At 44.3% G+C, this 20,062-nt stretch overlaps 1 protein-coding gene across 3 annotated transcripts in view; it reads right to left on the bottom strand.

Moving 5' to 3' along the window:
* Positions 1–20,062, bottom strand: part of LOC123997733 (platelet endothelial aggregation receptor 1-like) — a 40,396-nt gene that overhangs the window by 10,465 nt on the left and 9,869 nt on the right. For all 3 annotated transcript variants that reach the window (XM_046302235.1, XM_046302236.1, XM_046302234.1), the window contains exons 2-5: positions 3,011–3,121; positions 2,565–2,666; positions 2,363–2,463; positions 2,079–2,171 (exon numbers count right to left, since the gene is read on the bottom strand). In XM_046302235.1, coding sequence (XP_046158191.1) covers positions 2,079–2,171; positions 2,363–2,463; positions 2,565–2,666; positions 3,011–3,117 — 403 coding nt within the window. In that variant the 5' untranslated portion in view covers positions 3,118–3,121. The remainder of the gene's footprint in view (positions 1–2,078; positions 2,172–2,362; positions 2,464–2,564; positions 2,667–3,010; positions 3,122–20,062) is intronic.

Below are 20,062 nucleotides of genomic sequence, written 5' to 3' on the forward strand. Positions count from 1 at the left end.
TATGCACTGTGTCACAGTTTCAAGCAGGACTTCTTTGACAATTAAATGGAGGGGACAGTATGGCCAAATTAGGGTTTGGAGCGTAAAGTACCACATAGCAGAGAAATGTTTATTACTTTAACTCAGAACAAGACCTTTTTCTCCTTTCTTTGTTTAAATGAATCACACATGTACTCATTCCCTGTGTGGGCAGAGACGCTGAGAGGCTGCAGTTGGAGTGTGTGACACATTGAGTTATGGGAAGCTCAGCTGGAGCAGCAATAATGTTTGCACAGGCGTTCTCCAGGACGCCAATGGAGATTTAGGACCTGCAGGGTACTAAGGCCTTCTACTATCTGCTATCATAGTCCAGGCCTGACAAGGCCAGCCATGAGTGTGGGTGAGTGAAACATGATGGATTGGACACCTATGCTTTGAAGAGCTGTGCTAGGACCAGCTGGCTGTGCCCAAGCCTCTGCACTTACTCAACTTATAACAGAGCCCAGACCTGTTCTCAGGGAGATTGTCGATATGTTTGTTTACATCTGATCAGGGTTCAAAAGTTACATTTTTTCGATTGATGCGCTCTTTAAAAATGGCAAGTCTCCATTGTACAGTAAATGGAATGCATTAAGATAAGGTGAGACACTTATCTTCTTTCCCAAAGTGTATTGTCCAAGTGGTGGTGGAGGTCACATCTGCATCCAACCACAGCATTATCTCCCACCTATCTAACTGAACCACATCCAGTCCTTCTTTTCCACATACCCTTCTTTCTCACACACCCTTCTAGAGTATATCACTCGATTCTTAAGTATCAAAACTCAACCAGTCTTCTTTTTCTGTATCCAAACCCCCCGACCTCACCAAATATGTATTATTCCATCACAATCGCTCTTCCCAAAACAATCTCTTATTAAACTACATTTATTTCTCTCTCTTTCTTCCTCTTTCGTTCTCTTTGTCCACTTCTTTCTCTCGCACTCTCCTCTGGCTGCCTCTGCCGCCCCTTCTCCCCCTCTCTCTTGGTCTCTCTCTCTCCCTCTTCCTCACTCTCTCTGGCTGCCTCTGCCGCCCCTTCTCCCCCTCTCTCTTGGTCTCTCTCTCTCCCTCTTCCTCACTCTCTCTGGCTGCCTCTGCCGCCCCTTCTCCCCCTCTCTCTTGGTCTCTCTCTCTCCCTCTTCCTCTGTTTTTCTCTCAGCTCCCTGTGCTAAACCTCAGCCTTTCTCTCTCATTTCCCACAGCTAGCTCAACACACAAGAATCTATTCCAGGAAGTGTCAGCTCTCATTCTGCCAGTGTGCTTTATTATAGGACTCAGCAGTATGGGGCCGAGGCCAGCACTTGTTTGCCCAGAGAGAGAAGGAGAGAGAGACAAAGTGGGAAAGGGGTAACATTTTCCATTTCCCCTTCCCATCATCCCCTCTGAAGGCATCACACACCACCAGCTTAAGTTAAGCCCTCCATTCAGCACTGTACTAGTGACCTGTTTGAGTTCAGAAGAAAACTGGCATTGATTAACTAGAAGTTTCTGGGTTAATAAAATGTCTCTGGGATAAATAAAATGTAAAACATTAATCCTGTGCTGAGCTAAAGCTTTTTTTTAAACTATGCATTTTTTAGCATAGGATTCCAAAAGTGTATACTTGCAGAATACGGAAAATATTGATTTTACATCCCGGGCCCTGGGTCTAAGCATGCAGTATAAGCTTTGGGGATGTTATATACTTGATGTAGCATACAATGGCAGGTGAAAGGAAGGGAAGGCAGTGGGACATAGTGTCCTCCTGGTCTAATAAACTGTTTTCTGGACTGTGGCTTACTTCAATGACGCATCACTGTTTATTTGGTCCCTTGCTCTTTCCATTGGAAAGCCCTATGTGTGATTGAGTGTTGTGTGTGAGGATCAGTTTTTGAGTAATGGTCATTTGTCCTTTCCTGCAGTGTGTGTGTGTGTGTGTGTGTGTGTGTGTGTGTGTGTGTGTGTGTGTGTGTGTGTGTGTGTGTGTGTGTGTGTGTGTGTGTGTGTGTGTGTGTGTGTGTGTGTGTGTGTGTGTGTGTGTGTGTGTGTGTGTGTGTGTGTGTGTTGATGTAACGCACCACTGGAGCAGTCGTCGCCACGCCAGCCTCCCTCACACTGGCAGCGGTCTGGAGCAACACATCTCCCATGGACACACTCCTTAGTACAGCGGGCTAGTGATGAAAAACACACACAAACACACCCTTACTAGATTAGAATGTTTGTGGAGAGTATATATATTATGTAAGCCGTGCATGTCAACTCTGCAGAATGTAACCAACTCAGCAACCAAGCACAAAACTGGATGAATCTTCTAAGTTTGTTTTGATATGCTAATAAAGAAAAGCCATGACGTTAAACTTACGGACACATTTGTCTCTGCTCTCGTAGTAACCTGGGCAACACTGGTACCTCCGGCGGTAGTCCATCTTCACCGCCTGTCTGTATGCTGTCTTATAGGTGATCCTGGCCAACACAAAGTCAAATAGAGAATACTTCCTGTTACCCTCTGACCTCATGGACACAACCAGGAAGTAAACATGAAGTGAGTCAGCAGACTGTGTTACCTGTGACGGGTGCATCTGTAGGAGGTGCGTGGCTCAGAGCAAGGTTCCTCTGTCACCTGGTCATAAGGGTGGGCATATGACTCCTTCACTGAGGTTGTGAAGCTGCATGAAAGGACAAAATATATTCAGACATAATAATACATTGACAGAACGGACCCATCATGGTCATAAGGTGAATGCACCAATTTGTAAGTCGCTCTGGATAAGAGCGTCTGCTAAATGACTTAAATGTTAAATGTTAAATGTTAAATGTCTAGAGTTGAGACAACCTGAAGTTGATATTTTGTGCTACATCTTCAATGATAAGTGCAACAACGAACAACAAGTTATCTACCTTGAAACCTGCTGCTACTTCTATTTCTTTATCACAAACTAAACAGTATAAACAAAAAATGTGCTCCCTTCTATTCTGGTACAATGACATGAGATGAGCTACACTGACTTACCTCTCCCATAGACAACATACGTTGGGGTCCCTGGGATTCAGAGACCAGGACAGGCCAGTCAGAACGCTCAGAACCAGCAGGACGGTACAGGTCTGCAGTGACTGCATGGTCCTGAGGAGAGAAAGGGAGGAAAAAGGTTATGGAGGATATTTATAATGCCTGTCTATGGGAGCAATAGCAGTGATAATAGGCTACAGATCGAAAGCATGAGGACCAACATTGGAGGAGAGGGTTAGTTATTAAGGATCAGGTTATTAGCAGGAAAGGGGATAAGCAAATACCTATCTTTTTTTCTCTCATTAAACAACAAATCAAATCATACGGACTTTGATAAACTGATACTTGTCTGTTTTTTGTTTGGCATTGCTTTTAGCCCGCCATCTGAATTACAAAGATATCAAACACTTCACAATGTAAAGAATATGAACATTTATCTGAAACCTTCCTGTAGTTTCACTCCAAGGGGAATCTAATGATATTTTCAGCACCTATAAAGCATGGTAAGCATTACCCCTTGTAAAAGAGTGCATTAAACACTAAGCAGAGGCAAGGCAGCGGGCCAGCATTGAGCCACGTACGAAAACCCTCCCCATCGCGCTCCCTACTCTCCCCATATGGCAACTTAGAACAGAGGAATCTGAGCAGTGGTGTAGAGTACTTAAGTAAAAATACAACTTAAGTCATTTTCTGTACTACACTATTTATATTTTGACAACTTTTACTTTTACTTCATTACGTTCCTAAAGACAATTGTGTACTTTTTACTCCATACATTTTCCCTCACCCCGAAAAGTACTTACATTTTGAATGCTTAGCAGGACAGGAAAATTGTCCAATTCACACATGAATCAAGATCCCGGGTCATCCCTACTGCCACTGATCTGGTGAACTCACTAAACACAAATGCTTAGTTTGTAAATTATCCCAGTGTTGGGAGTGTGCCGTTGTCTATCCGTAAAAAAACATTGTGCCGTCTGGTTTGCTTAATATAAGGAATTTGAAATGATTGTATATTTAACCATTTATATTTACTATTGATACTTAAGCATATTTAAAACCAAAAGCATTTAGACTTTTACTCAAGTAGTATTTTACTGAGTGACTTTCTAGAGACATTTTCTGTGAAGGAATCTTTACTTTTACTCAAGTATGACAATTGGATACTTTTTCCAACACTGAATCTGTGAGAGAGCAAGAAAGAGCAAGTGAGCGAGCGAGCGAGGCAGAAATGGATTTGGGGGGAGGAATACGACTCCAGCTACCATCCTAGCTATTATCAATCAGAGCTGGAGAGAAGACTCCACACTCTTCTGCCATGTCCCCTTCCACACTCACACCATCTGGATCCAATCAAAACACAGACCTAGGGCAACGCCCAGTGATGGGGACCGGAGAAGGCTCTCAAGGAGCGGTAGGGAGGCCGGCACAGAGAAAGTGGTCTTTTCCCCCAAAAACTCCTATGGACATTTTGGGAAGTTCAGGAGCACTATAACATGGGTGTCGACTGAAGGGCCAGTCCCCTCATCTTGGGAAAGGGACGGTCTTTGGAGGATGGACTCATGTTGACATAAAATTGGTCAAGGGCTGTTCAGCTATTTCTATGGTTATTCCAAATGAGATATTTAGCATTTTTGTTCAGTCAAGCAAAGAGAGGAACAACAAGCCACTTCAATAAGTCTAGGTCTAGCCCTTCACAAGGTCTCTTTCTCCCCCCACAATGTAAGGGTGTGGTTCTTCAACAATGCCATGCTAGGATCCCTTTTAGGGGCTTCAGCCTAAGCATTCTCCTAATCAGAGTAACAAAAACCTGTAGCCACACCACAGCAGTCACACTAAACCTACAGCTGTAGCTATGAGTTGATTTGGCACAATTCCCCCTGTAACATAAATCATGTTCATTCACTGATCTGCTGCTTTTGATAGATCACCCTTCACAATCCTCCTGTCCTCTGTGTCAGCAGATAATACACATTCTGGCACACACTCTAACGCCTTAAAAAGCTGCACCACAAAAACAGAATTTTATAAGAACAGGCATATGGTTTTTATTAAGAGGAGCAATCGACTTCAGCAGCCACTTCATTGGACTGAAGTAAATATTTTTCATTAGCTTTTTTCTTTTTAATTGATCTTCATTAGACAAAGTCTTGAAACCGCATGGGAATGCTTAAGTGCCGAGAAAGAGAACGTAGGTTTGATGAGAGCAGACGTGAAGAGAGACAGCTCCGGCTGAAAGTGAAGGCAGCGCAGTTCACATTACATGTTTGGGTTACCTTTAAATTGAACGGTAGGTCGGTAGACATAGCTGGTAAGTAGGTAGCAGACCCCTGCTCAGAGAGGGTAAAATGGTTCAGCACCCCCCCCCCCCCAAAAGTAGTCTTTTATTTGCAACTCCACCCACACATGTGGGTTGATTACTGATTCCTACACAAGCCTTTGCTGCTGAGAGCACACTCTTATAAAACGAAAACTTACAGTTATTAGCTTAATCCTCATCGTCTTTTTTTCCATCGTCTTTTATACAAATCAAGATGATCCTTCTGTGCTGCTTCATGTAATCGACATAAGATTTTAAAAAACATACACAGACGGCAAAATATATTTATTATTATTATTTATTATGTTAAAAGTGCAGATGGGCACCAGATTTGGCTCTACTTATCTATTAGGTCCGGGGTGTAGTCTGGACCAGAGGTGCCAGAGGTGTCTCTATGTGCCTTGAATGGTACAGAAGTGGTTCTGGACCTCTAATGCAGCGGCCTGCACTCGAAGGCTTTTTTGGTTAGTTTCAATGAGCAAAGCAGACCATCTCAATTGGACTTTCATGTGGCTCAATAAAAAAGAAGAAGCTAGGAATACACAGCACAACGCACGCACACACTTTCTAATAGTTTCATCGACAGCTCATTTGTTTTTCCTGTTCTAAAAAACGTTCCCATGCACAAAATGAGTCCCATACATTGAACCGAGTACAGAGAGACTATTTATAGTATCGGAGTATATTCACAAATTCATTGGACTCGTCTTGGCTCACAATGTCAAGCGTCACAGATCTAAACAAGTGGCCCACGCGTGTGCCGATCGTACCAACTGGAGAATGTCCTAATGTTTAAAAGGGCCCCACAATGCTCTTTCCAGAACTGCACAGGGACTTCAATGGAAACAAGGCCCAAATGAAAACAGATGTACTCGTGTCACATTAATCTTGCAAGACCGAGACACTCTTATGCATGTTATTACCATTCAATTTCAGTCATGAGTCTTGCAAAAGCCTCAGAAATGAGACTAAGGAAAAATATTTGATTTGGTTTCACACAGATTGCGTTCACAGTTTTCATTTAATGACATACAGCTCAGGAGGCAACTCACACATATTTACAGAAACTTTTTATAATTATTATTTCATCTTTACCATCATTTGAACCGTGCAATATTCATTAAATAGTGATTAATTCACATTTACTGAGCATCCTAAAGCTTCTTGTCTTCCAAGACAATCCAGTCCTGAGTGGGGTGGTGTCTTAATGGTCGCTATTGGATAATATGCTCCTTAAATAAGAGTAGAGAGTTTTTAAAAATGTAATTTAATATTATTTATTTATTATTTATTGAATATTCGAAACATACAATATACTTGCAGTGAAGCCGCTCAACAACTACATCATACCAGTCATCCAACAGATTCCCATTCAAAGCGACACACAGAAGCATCCAGGGTCAATGCCCTGCTCAAGGGCCCGTTGACCGATCTACCACCAGGCCAAAAAACGTGAACACGAACCCTCCAAGATCCCCCCACAGTTCCCTAATAGTTGTCCCTCAACCATTCGAGACCCCTCCCACAGTCCCCCCCAGGAATATTTTTTTATGTATTTTTTAAATACAATTAATTCCATTCCCCACCCCCAAGAACCCCACCCAATGCACCAACTACCAAGAGAATGAACCCCCACCCCCAAGAACCCCACCCAATGCACCAACTACCAAGAGAATGAACCCCCACCCCCAAGAACCCCACCCAATGCACCAACTACCAAGATAATGAACCCCCACCCCCAATGAACCTCCCCCAATGCACCAACTACCAAGAGAATGAACCCCACCCAATGCACCCTACCAAGAACCCCACCCCCCCAATGCACCAACTACCAAGAGAATGAACCCCCCCCCAAGAACCCCCAATGCACCAACTACCAAGAACCCCACCCAATGCACCAACTACCAAGAGAATGAACCCCCACCCCCACCCCCAAGAACCCCCCCCCCCCCCAATGCACCAACTACCAAGAGAATGAACCCCCACCCCCAAGAACCCCACCCAATGCACCAACTACCAAGAGAATGAACCCCCACCCCCAAGAACCCCCCCAATGCACCAACTACCAAGAGAATGAACCCCCACCCCCCCCACCCAATGCACCAAGAACCCCCCAATGCACCAACTACCAAGAGAATGAACCCCCACCCCCAAGAACCCCACCCAATGCACCAACTACCAAGAGAATGAACCCCCACCCCCAAGAACCCCCCCAATGCACCAACTACCAAGAGAATGAACCCCCACCCCCAAGAACCCCCCCAACTACCAATGCACCAACTACCAAGAGAATGAACCCCCACCCCCAAGAACCCCCCCAATGCACCAACTACCAAGAGAATGAACCCCCACCCCAAGAACCCCCCCAATGCACCAACTACCAAGAGAATGAACCCCCACCCCCAAGAACCCCCCCAATGCACCAACTACCAAGAGAATGAACCCCCACCCCAAGAACCCCCCAATGCACCAACTACCAAGAGAATGAACCCCCACCCCCAAGAACCCCCCAATGCACCAACTGCCCCCACCAACTACCAACTACCAGAAATGAACCCCCACCCCCAAGAACCCCCCCAATGCACCAACTACCAAGAGAATGAACCCCCACCCCCAAGAACCCCCCCAATGCACCAACTACCAAGAGAATGAACCCCCTACCCCCAAGAACCCCCCCAATGCACCAACTACCAAGAGAATGAACCCCCACCCCCAAGAACCCCCAATGCACCAACTACCAAGAGAATGAACCCCCACCCCCAAGAACCCCCCACCAATGCACCAACTACCAACAGAAGGATCTGATTGGACCCCCACCCCCAAGAACCCCCAATGCACCAACTACCAAGAATGAACCCCCTACCCCCAAGAACCCCCCCCAATGCACCAACTACCAAGAGAATGAACCCCCGCCACCCCCAAGAACCCCCCCAATGCACCAACTACCAAGAGAATGAACCCCCACCCCCAAGAACCCCCCAATGCACCAACTACCAGAGAATGAACCCCACCCCCAAGAACCCCCAATGCACCAACTACCAAGAGAATGAACCCCCACCCCCAAGAACCCCACCCAATGCACCAACTACCAGAGAGAATGAACCCCCTCTCACCCCAAGAACCCCACCCAATGCACCAACTACCAAGAGAATGAACCCCCACCCCCAAGAACCCCACCCAATGCACCAACTACCAAGAGAATGAACCCCCACCCCCAAGAACCCCCCCCGAATGCACCAACTACCAAGAGAATGGACTAAAGAGAAAAAAGCAAAAGACAGAAGAAAACAGCAAACAACAATGCAAAAACATTATTATAAAAATAAACAACAAAGGACATCAAGGACGACTTAAAATCATAACAGCAATGCGAACTGTATATGTTTGTGTGCATGTCTGGCACTATTACATGTATGTGTGTGTTCTTGTATATGTTTATTTGAATGAGAGTGTGTGTATATGCATGTGTACAAACACCTACATGGCATCAGCCTCAGGCAAACCGGCATTAGTTGTAAAAACACTACCACTTAGTGTCATTCAAATGTTCTTTAGAGTAGAGTTGTTTTTATACTGTCAGTATATGGTGAAATTCTAGACACTGCACATGGCACTGTTCAAATGTTGTTTGCCTGTTTCCCTCCCCTCTACTCCTCTCTCTCTTTGAGGTTGAAATGTTAATTGAGGTAGAAAATATTAGTCACTCTTTGGAACAGAGAGTCGCAAAGGAAAATAAAATTGAGAGAAAAACATTGGCTGTGGATTGGTGACAGGTCGAGTGAGAAAGAGAAAATAAAAAAGGAGAAGAGAGAGAGAGAGAGAGACAGAGAGAGAGAGAGAGAGAGAGAGAGAGAGAGAGAGAGAGAGAGAGAGAGAGAGAGAGAGAGAGAGAGAGAGAGAGTGTCCCTTTCTTCGCACCCCCGTCCCTTCCCTCCCCCTCCCGTCCTTGTCGAGAGCGCACCTATTTATCATAAGATCATGGACATGCGTTCTCGACGAGAGAGAGACATGTTTTGTCTTTATTATCATGTCTTGTCCCTGTGCTTCCCATTCTATTCCCCTCTGCTGGTCTTGTTACTTTCCCTCTTTCTATCCTCTCTCTCCCCTCCCTCTCTCACTCTCTCGCTCTCTTCTCTCTATCGAGATTTCTCTCCTTGTTTCCCGTACCTGCCCTGTCGGATCCTCATTTATAATTCACCGTGCTGTGTCTATGTTTTGCCCTGTCGTCGTGTCGTGTTTCCCTCAGAGAGAGAGAGAGAGAGAGAGAGAGAGAGTTTTGTAGAGAGACAGTGTGTGTTCTTGTACATATGCATGACAGCAGAGAGAGAAAAACAGATTCAGAGAGAGAGAGAGAGAGAGAGAGTTAATTGAGGTAGACAGTGAGAGAGAGAAAGTGAAGACAGCGAGAGAGAGAGAGACAGACATCGAGAGAGAGAGTGAGAGCGAGAGGGAGAGAGAGAGAGAGAGAGAGAGAGAGAGAGAGAGAGAGAGAGAGAGACAGCAAGAGAGACAGCGAGAGAGACAGCGAGAGAGAGAGAGACAGCAAGAGAGAGAGAGACAGCAAGAGAGAGAGAGAGACAGCAATAGAGAGAGAAAGAGAGAGAGACAGTGAGAGAGAGAGACAGCGAGAGGGAGAGAGAGAGAGAGAGACAGCGAGAGAGAGAGAGACAGAGAGAGAGAGAGAGAGAGAGAAAGAGAGAGCGAGAGAGAGAGAGAGAGAGAGAGAGAGAGAGAGAGAGAGAGAGAGAGAGAGAGAGACAGAGAGAGAGAGAGAGAGAGAGAGAGAGAGAGAGAGAGAGAGAGAGAGAGAGAGAGAGAGAGAGAGAGAGAGAGAGAGAGAGAGAGAGAGAGAGAGAGAGAGAGAGAGAGAGAGAGAGAGAGAGAGAGAGAATAGAGAGAAAAGAGAGAGGGGGAGAGAGAGAGAGAGAGAGAGAGAGAGAGAGAGAGAGAGAGAGAGAGAGAGAGAGAGAGAGAGAGAGAGAGAGAGAGAGAAGAGAAAGAAAAGAGAGAGAAAAGAGAGGGAGGAAAGGAGGGAGGAGAGAGGGATGCCAATAACAACTCGATTTTCATATAGAGGGGTGCAATATCTAAGCCAGACTAAGAAACTAAGCTACACACTATGAAGTCTCAAGTTCACAGTCATTTCTCAAAGTTACTCTTGGGAATCTCCTGGCATTGTAAAATGCTATAATAATGTTACATGATCAATAATATGAATGCCATTTCTAAATGTCCAAATGTCCCAAATTATTGAAGCAAAAGAGAGAAAATGACACAGGAAAACAGTTTATTCACTTCAGTATTGCATTCGCCACGTCTGCACTGCGCAAAAACGATGGGCTAAGAGTCAACACTTTGTAATGAGGTTGATATCCATTCTCCAGTCAACTCCTATTTATGATTCTATGATACTTATAAGGTAACAACAACCAATCAAAGGTCAATGTCACCAGCTGTACCATTTTCATGATAGATGACATTCAGAAGCTGAACATTATACACTATAGTTGAACATTATACAGAAAATATTATTTAAAAAAGCTTGAGCTAAATCATATATGATTTTCAATGCATATCACTTAGGTAATGTAACAACCAAAACTTGTCAACATGATATAATTGGCTGAACGCTTCTGAATGTCAATTCCCCTGATTAGTGGTATCAAGAGCCTTTTTAGGACAAATATAACCATTTCAAGCTTTAGACTTTGTGTCATCAATTTACATATGAACTGTAAGAACAAATCCATAAAAGTGCTCTCAAGCTGACAGGCATTGCCAGTTGGAGTGAATAAGATGGAGAGCTTGATGTGTCACTCTAACCGCAGTCTATAGTCCCGACTCTGCAGCATTAGCCCCCACCCCCTTTCCCCCTATACCCTCCATTAAAACACAGTTACTGTAAACTAGATATATCATCCCATAATCCTTTGCATCTGGAATGTCTTCATGACGTGCATGAGAGAGTCGGCTCCTTCGACCAGGGGTAGGCTGGCCCACACTCCCTAGACGCTGTAATGCCACATGTTAGGTGGGCGGGTGTGGGGGCAAAGGGAGTAGGCACCATCAACAACCCTTTGGAAGAATGGGGACTTGACGGAACAACTACACACCACCCCACACCCAATCTTTCAAATTCAAACTTTCTGAAACATGAACGTTTTTTGCAAATCAGAAATATATGTGGTGCGTAACTGTTGATTTGGTCAATTTCTTGCATTTATCCATTAAATCTTTTATTGTTTCTTGAACATGACACATTTTGCGGGTATTCACAGTGAGGCTTTGTACATTAAGGGTGGTACCGGACCACAAGTCTCACCCCCCACACACTGGAACATTCTGAGTGGAAAGTCTTGTCCTGGCAGCTCATATGCTGTTGATGGCTGTCATAGGATTTGCGTGACAAAGGGATGATATGGAGGGAAAAAGGAGGGGTTCGTCTTTTGGGAAGTTACTTTTCGCAAGGCTGTATTTTGCTGAGTGAGCTTGGAGCTGCAGAGTGTGCTGTCTTCTGTAGGATTCATGCGAATGAACTATGAGTTCTTGAACTTTGACCTTTGACCCGGAGACAAAAAAAGACACCTTTAACTTTTGGGTGTCTGCTTCTTTTGTCTTCCTCTTACAGAATTGTTATTGTATCTCAGCAGATCTGTTTGATGCTTTTGTTTCGCTGAATGTTCTCGAAAAAGCACAGACGTAAAACACTTTGGATAGGATTCAACGCAACACAGTCTCTCCAATACAGTTACATGTGCGTAATGGTGTCTGCTAATCTATGCTAGGGTTTGAGTCATAGATTCTAATTCTACGTTAAATCTACGTCTAATTCTACGTTAAATCAGGGTAGTTGCTATTGAAAAACAAATCAAGTGGTCCCTATGTCAACTGTATGTCATCCCTATGTCTAATTTCCTCAATCATAATATTGTACTTCTTATTTTCTTCATGACTCTTCAACTCAACTTCTATCTTGTATTGGGACCAGAGTATTGTGGGAACCTCTACTTGAGTGAAGTATTCTAGATGATGTGTATCGTCATCGACTGATCTTCTCATGACACTGCCAGACATAACACTCAGCTTTTACACATACACAACAAGGCCAAGAGGTCACGAGTCTTTGAAAATGTTTGTGGACCATTAGAAAACAAAACCAACCCCAGCTAAACACTGTGATGACCAATGATTAACAACTGACAAAAGCATTTGTGTCTAAGTCAGGGATGGGCAACTAGTGGTCCGTTTTTGTAGACCCACGGAGCAACCTAAAAATAAATTAAAAAATGTATATTTTAAACTCAGTCGGGGTCTCAACTTACTGTTGAGAGTGAGAATAGTAGAATTTCAAAATTTGGTCGTGCATCAGATGTTTTTCTCTTGTTATGACAGTCACTTAGGGCCCCAACAAAATGTCACTTAGAGCCCCAACAAAATGTCACTTAGGGCCCCAACAAAATGTCACTTAGAGCCACCAAAAGGTTAGGGCTGGCTCTGACTGCGTGTGTGGGTATGGATGTGGGTATGGTTGTGGGTACGCAGACCGGCGAGCCACTGCGGCCCCTCACGATGAGTTCAGATGGTGGCCCCCAGCCCCATCACAGTTACCCATCCCTGGTTTAAGTTTATCAACTGGCCACTAGTTCAACTTTTATGGCAAAAGATAAAAGACCAAAAATAATTTATTGAACTTGATCTGTTCTTAACTTTGATATATCACTTTTGGGTGTCTGTTTCTTTAAAAATGTTATTGAACCTCAGGAAATCTGTTTGATTCGGTCAGCCTTTTGGAAATGATTCAACACAACCCTTCTCAGCAACAGCCTCTTCAATACAGTAACATTCTGTATACGTAATGATGTCTGCCAATCTATGCCACAGTTTGAGTCATAAAACACTTCTCTAACACTTTGTTAAATCAGAGTAGCTGCTATGGAAAAATAAAACAGAACCTACGTCTGTATGTCAACTCTATTGCCCCACACTTCTCTTCTTCTGCCTCACATACAGGGCCGGACTACCGCATTTGGGGCCCTGGGCCACCGACCTCCAGGGGAAATAAGCCATGGTGCAGAGAGAAAAATGTGCAGTTTTATAATACTATTCTACACATTCTGTCATAAGGCTGACAGAACATTTTGCAGTTTTAAAGCTAATTTCCAGCAATTCTACACATTTTGCTATCATATGCTATCTAGGGGAAAGGAGGGACACGCACCATATTATTTTTTTGTCAGGCAACGGGCCCAGGGCCTGTGTGTGAGCAGGGCCGGATTACCGAACAGGCATACAGGGCACACATATTGCCCCCCCCCCCCCAAAAAGAAAAAGGTTGGGGGATTGGGCCCCCAAAATAACAGATGATTGGGTCAGGAGGTCTACGTGATGGTCTACGCTACTCCTTGAGAGCAGCTTAGCAGTCTGATAAACCAGAGTTGGGTTGTATGTGTTAGACTCTATCCCTGTAATGTTGGTCATGTGGTTCTGGTGTAGAAAGCTTATGTCATAGGCACTGTCGATAAGGTGACACTGAACAGACTGAAATAGATAACGGAGGGAGAGTTGATAAGGGTACCATGGCAATGATGTTGTTTTGGGCCTTATTAGAACATCAACATGAGCTCTACACATGGCCAAACAGTCAGCCATGGAATATGTGACTTATGGTGTTGTTAAGCTAATACTTGAAGCTAGTTCATGCATGATCATTCAGACCTAATATATCCAAATGAAATCAAATCAAAATGTATTTGTCACATGCACCGAATACAAAAAGTGTAGACCTTACAATGCTTACTTACACAACAGCGCAGGTCAAGAAGAGTTAAGAAAATATTAACAAATGAACTAATGTAAAAAATAAAAAATAATACAAAGTAACACAATAAAATAACAATAACGAGGCTATATACAGGGGGTACCGGTACCGAGTCAGAGTGTGTGGGAGTACAGGTTAGTTGAGGTAATTTGTACATGTACAGTAGGTAGGGGTGAAGTGACTATGCATAGATAATAAACAGCGAGTAGCAGCAGTGTACAAAACAAATGGATGCGCTAGACTTGGCGCTCCGGTACCGCTTGCCATGCGATAGCAGAGAAAACAGTCTATGACTTGGGTGACTGGAGTCTTTGACAATTTTATGGGCTTTCCTCTGACATCGCCTATTATATAGGTCCTGGATGGCAGGAAGCTTGGCCCCAGTGATGTACTGGGCCGTACGCACCACCCTGTCAGGAAGTTCAGAATCCAGTTGCAGAGGGAGGTGTTTAGCCCCAGGGTCCTTAGCTTAGTGATGAGGTTTGTGGGCACTATGGTGTTGAACGCTGAGCTGTAGTCAATGAACAGTATTCTCACATAGGTGTTCCTTTTGTCCAGGTGGGAAAAGGCAGTGTGGAGTGTGATTGAGATTCCGTCATCTGTGGATCTGTTTAGGCTGTATGCGAATTGGAGTGGGTCTAGGGTATCTGGGAGGATGCTGTTGATGTGAGCCATGACCAGCCTTTCAAAGCACCTCATGGTTACCGACGTGAGTGCTATAGGGCGCTAATCATTTAGGCAGGTTACCTTCGCCTCCTTGTGCACAGGGACTATGGAGCTCTGCTTGAAACATGTAGGTATTACAGACTTGGTCAGGGAGAGGTTGAAAATGTCAGTGAAGACACTTGCCAGTTGGTCCGCGCATGCTTTGAGTACACTTACTGGTAATCCATCTGGCCCCACGGCTTTGTGAATGTTGACCTGTTTAAAGGTCTTGCTCACATTGGCTACCGAGAGTGTTATCACACAGTCATCCAGAACAGCTGGTGCTCTTGTGCATGCTTCAGTGTTGCTTACCTCGATGCGAGCATAAAAGGCATTTAGCTCGTCTGGTAGGCTCGCAGCTCGCGTCTGGGATTCCCTTTGTAGTCCGTAATAGTTTTCAAGCCCTGCCACATCTGACGAGCGTCAGAGCCAGTGTAGTAGGATTCAATCTTAATCCTGTATTGACATTTTGCTTGTTTGATGGTTCGTCTGAGGGCATAGCGGGATTTCTTAAAAGCGTCCAGATTAGTGTCCTGCTCCTTGAAAGTGGCAGCTCTAGCCTTTAGCTCGATGCAGCAGATGTTGCCTGTATCCATGGCTTCTAGTTGGGATATGTAAGTACGGTCACTGTGGGGACGACGTTCTCAATGCACTTTTTGATGAAGCCGATGACTGAGGTGGTATACTCCTCAATGCCATTGGATAAACATATGCCCGTCTGTGCTAGAAAAACAGTCCTGTAGCGTAGCATCCACATTATCTGACCACTTCCGTATTGACCGAGTCACTGGTACTTCCTGCTTAAGTTTTTGTTTGTAAGTAGGAATCAGGAGGATACAATTACGGTCAGATTTGCCAAATGGAGGGCGGGGAAGAGCTTCGTATTCATCTCTTTGTGTGGAGGTCTACAGTTTCTATTCCTCTGGTTGATATGATATATTAAGTTTGCCTGCATTAAATTCCCCGGCCACTAGGAGCACAGCTTCTGGATGAGCATTTTCTTGTTTGCTTATGGCCTTATAGAGTTGGTTGAGTGCGGCCTTAGTGCCAGCATCGGTCTGTGGTGGTAAATAGACGGCTACGAATAATATAGATGAGAACTCTCTTGGAAGATAGTATGGTCTACAACTTATCATAAGATACTCTATCTCAGGCGAGCAATACCTCAAGACTTCTTTAATATTAGACATCGCGCACCAGCTGTTATTGACAAAAAGACACGCACCCCCACCCCTCTAGACGTAGCTTCTTCTCTGTTCTGCCGGTGCATGGAAAATCCCGCCAGCTATATATTATCTGTGACGCCGTTCAGCTACGACTCGGTGAAACATTAAGATATTACAGTTTTTAATGTCCTGTTGGTAGGATAATCATAATCGTTGATTTTCAAATGATTGCATGTTAGCAAGTAGAACGGATGGCAGTGGGAGTTTACTCGCCTGCCTACGGATTCTCAGAAGGCAGCCCAGCCTGCGCTCTCTTTTTCTCCGTCTTTTCTTTACGCAAATGACTGGGATTTGGGCCTGTTCCCCCCGGGAAAGCAGTATATCCTTCTCATCGGACTCATTAAAGGAAAAAGCTTCTTCCAGTTTGTGGTGAGTAATCGCTGTTCTGATGTCCATGTAAAACGTCAGTCATCCTCTTCGGGGGCGTCATCTTATAGATAAGGTTGGTATCATTGCCTGGCCAACTGAAACGTGTACTGACACTCTGGGAACATATTCTCTCTTGTTGTGTTGGGCATTTGGCCAAGTTGTGGCCTCTCTCTCCAAGTTGAGTACATCCCTGCGGCATTGCTCCACAGTGAGGGCTTGTGTGTTCTCGTCTGCAACCAGCTAGCCACACAGTGTAAACTACCTCTAGGGCCGGCACACTCCAGACCAAAACCACAGGCAGAGTGACTGTGGTTTCGTTGGTCAGAGAAAGTGTAGGGGTCCTCACAAACACAAACACTCCGGAGTACTCTAGCCAGAATAAAAACACATGCACATGTACATGTTTAGTACACCCCAAAACACTCACCTCAGATTAAAAAAGCACTGTTCAGGGTATAAATAGTATTTTCTATGCAAACTTAACTATATGAAATGGTGGAAAACCTAAAATGGAGGCCCTGGCTGAGGTTTTGGAGTGACATGACCATACGGAGCAGTAATTATATGCGCCGTAATGTACTGGGATCATAATGTATGCAGAGACACTTGGGCTTCTTGTAAATAAAAAAGGCTTTCCACAAACCATAACCAGAAAACACAGGCTTGAAGAACACGGTAGAAAGACCACACCGTTTGGCATTATCGTGAGACCATCGCTTAGAAGGCTCCAGTAAGAGTTCAGGATTCTGAACATGTAATCACCATAGAATCAAGTGGTATTATTTTAGAGACCATATGTAATTACCATAGAATCAAGTGGTATTATTCTAGAGACTCCATGCGTGTACAGTGAGCTTTCATAGTGAATGAACCTCCATGCTGGAGACAAGGTGTTTAGTACAGTTTAGTTGGTATAAAAGAACAATCCACGAATGGTATAACCCCATTCATAACCGAATCCTCCGCTGTAGATTCACGTTTACCATAATTATCCTCAAGAAATACTGTAGCATCCTGACACACAGGTCTTGAATAACGAAACAATAAATATCTACATCATTTGAGATTTTCACAATTACACAATTTGTGTTGTGACTTCTAGACATCCTGATAATCATAACCATTGAAACATTCACAGGAATGTTGATTTTTCTGCTCTGACAGCATGAATCATCATCAGTAGCTTGCTTGTTCAGAACTACCCCTTCCTTTGCTCTTCCTGCCATACCCCGTAGTAAAATCCCCTCTCCTACTACAATATGGTGGTGACATTACAACAGGACGTTCCCTATAGTCTGAAGGTCTCTGTGGTGCCCTGGACCCCACAAGCCTATTGTTATACTACCCGTTGAGTCACTTCACACATGATGCCATGATCAAAAAAGGCCTTGGCGCCTGACAGTGAAGAGTTATGAGTCTGTAAGGTGTGAAGTTTTTTTTTTGAGAACAAGAAAAAGGGGTTATAAACTCGGATACCAGTCAAACCTCTACACATCACCCTCCTCATAATGTCGGACTACACATGCACTACCGTTCAAAAGTTTGGGTTCCTTGTTTCTGAAAGAAAAGTACATTTTTGGTCCATTAAAATAACATCAAATTGAGTGTAGTTTTTTTAATGGAATATCTACATAGGCGTACAGAGGCCCATTATCAGCAACCATCACTCCTGTGTTCCAATGGCACGTTGGGTTAGCTTATACAAGTTTATCATTTTAAAAGGCTAATTGATCATTAGAAAACCCTTTTGCAATTACAGTGGGGCAAAAAAGTATTTAGTCAGCCACCAATTGTGCAAGTTCTCCCACTTAAAAAGATGAGAGAGGCCTGTAATTTTCATCATAGGTACACTTCAACTATGACAGACAAAATGAGAAAGTGGGAGAACTTGCACAATTGGCTGAAAACTGTTGTGCTGATTAAAGAAGCAGTAAAAGTACCCACAAAACACCAGTCTCAATGTCAACAGTGAAGAGGCGACTCCGGGGTGCAGGCCTTATAGGCAGAGTTCCTCTGTCCAGTGTCTGTGTTCTTTGGCCCATCTTAATATTTTCTTATTATTGGCCAGTCTGAGATATGGCCTTTCTTTTCAACTCTGCCTAGAAGGCCAGCATCCCGGAGTTGCCTCTTACTGTGGACGTTGAGACTGGTGTTTTGCAGGTACTATTTAATGAAGCTGCCAGTTGATGACTTCTGAGGGGTCTGTTTCGCAAACTAAACACTGTAATGTACTTGTCCTCTTGCTCAGTTGTGCACCGGGGCCTCTCACTCCTCTTTCTATTCTGGTTAGAGCCAATTTGCACTGTTCTGTGAAGGGAGTAGTACACAGAGCTGTACGAGAGTGAGTGAGCCCACTCCCTTGGCTGAAAAGCAACCCCACACATGAATGGTCTCAGGATGCTTTACTGTTGGCATGACACAGGACTGATGGTAGCGCTCACCTTGTCTTCTCCAGACAAGCTTTTTTCCGGATGCCCCAAACAATCGGAAAGGGGATTCATCCGAGAAAATGACTTTACCCCAGTCCTCAGCAGTCCAATCCCTGTACCTTTTGCAGAATATCAGTCTGACCCTGATGTTTTTCCTGGAGAGAAGTGGCTTCTTTGCTGCCCTTCTTGACACCAGGCCATCCTCCAAAAGTCTTTGCCTAACAGTGTGTGCAGATGCACTCACACCTGCCTGCTGCCATTCCTGAGCAAGCTCTGTACTGGTGGTGCCCGGATCCCGTAGCTGAATCAACTTTAGGAGACGGTCCTGGCGCTTGCTGGACTTTCTTGGGTGCCCTGAAGCCTTTTTCACAACAACTGAACCACTCTCCTTGAAGTTCTTGATGATCCGATAAATGGTTGATTTAGGTGCAATCTTATTGGCATCAATATCCTTGCCTGTGAAGCCCTTTTTGTGAAAAGCGATGATGACGGCACGTGTTTCCTTGCAGGTAACCATGTTTGACAGAGGAAGAACAATGATTCCAAGCACCGCCCTCCTTTTGAAGCTTCCAGTCTGTTATTCAAGCTCAATCAGCATGACAGAGTGATGTCCTCGTCAACACTCACACCTGTGTTAATGAGAGAATCACTGACATGATGTCAGCTGGTCCTTTTGTGGCAGGGCTGAAATACAGGGGGAATGTTTTTGGGGGATTCAGTTCATTTGCATGGCAAATAGGGACAAATAGGGACTGCAATTAATTGAAATTCATCTGATCACTCATCATAACATTCTGGAGTATTGCAAATTGCCATCAAATGATGTTTGAGGACCGTAGAAGTCCTGTTACGATATCAATTCTCCTCCTTATGATCACCCAAGTCTAGAAAAGTCATGCCTGTTTTATGACCACACCGTAGTCTGAAACTGTGCACATCTGGATTTACTACACTGGAGGTGGCATATTCAAAAACACTCTCTGCCTCTCCTACTTCCTCAATTTTGCGGTCTGTCAATCAATACCCAATTAATCGTGGCCATAGAGCAGCACTGGTACAGTATTCCAATAATGTTTTGCTCTGTATTTTCTCACTAAGGGAAACAGCCAAGCATAATGTACTTTAACAAAAGGAAATGCTGAACTGATGTGGACAGCAAGAATTGCCTAGCCATCAAAGAAACTTTGA

The sequence above is a fragment of the Oncorhynchus gorbuscha genome, linkage group LG15 (assembly GCF_021184085.1).
Source record: "Oncorhynchus gorbuscha isolate QuinsamMale2020 ecotype Even-year linkage group LG15, OgorEven_v1.0, whole genome shotgun sequence".
NCBI classification, from domain to species: domain Eukaryota; kingdom Metazoa; phylum Chordata; class Actinopteri; order Salmoniformes; family Salmonidae; genus Oncorhynchus; species Oncorhynchus gorbuscha.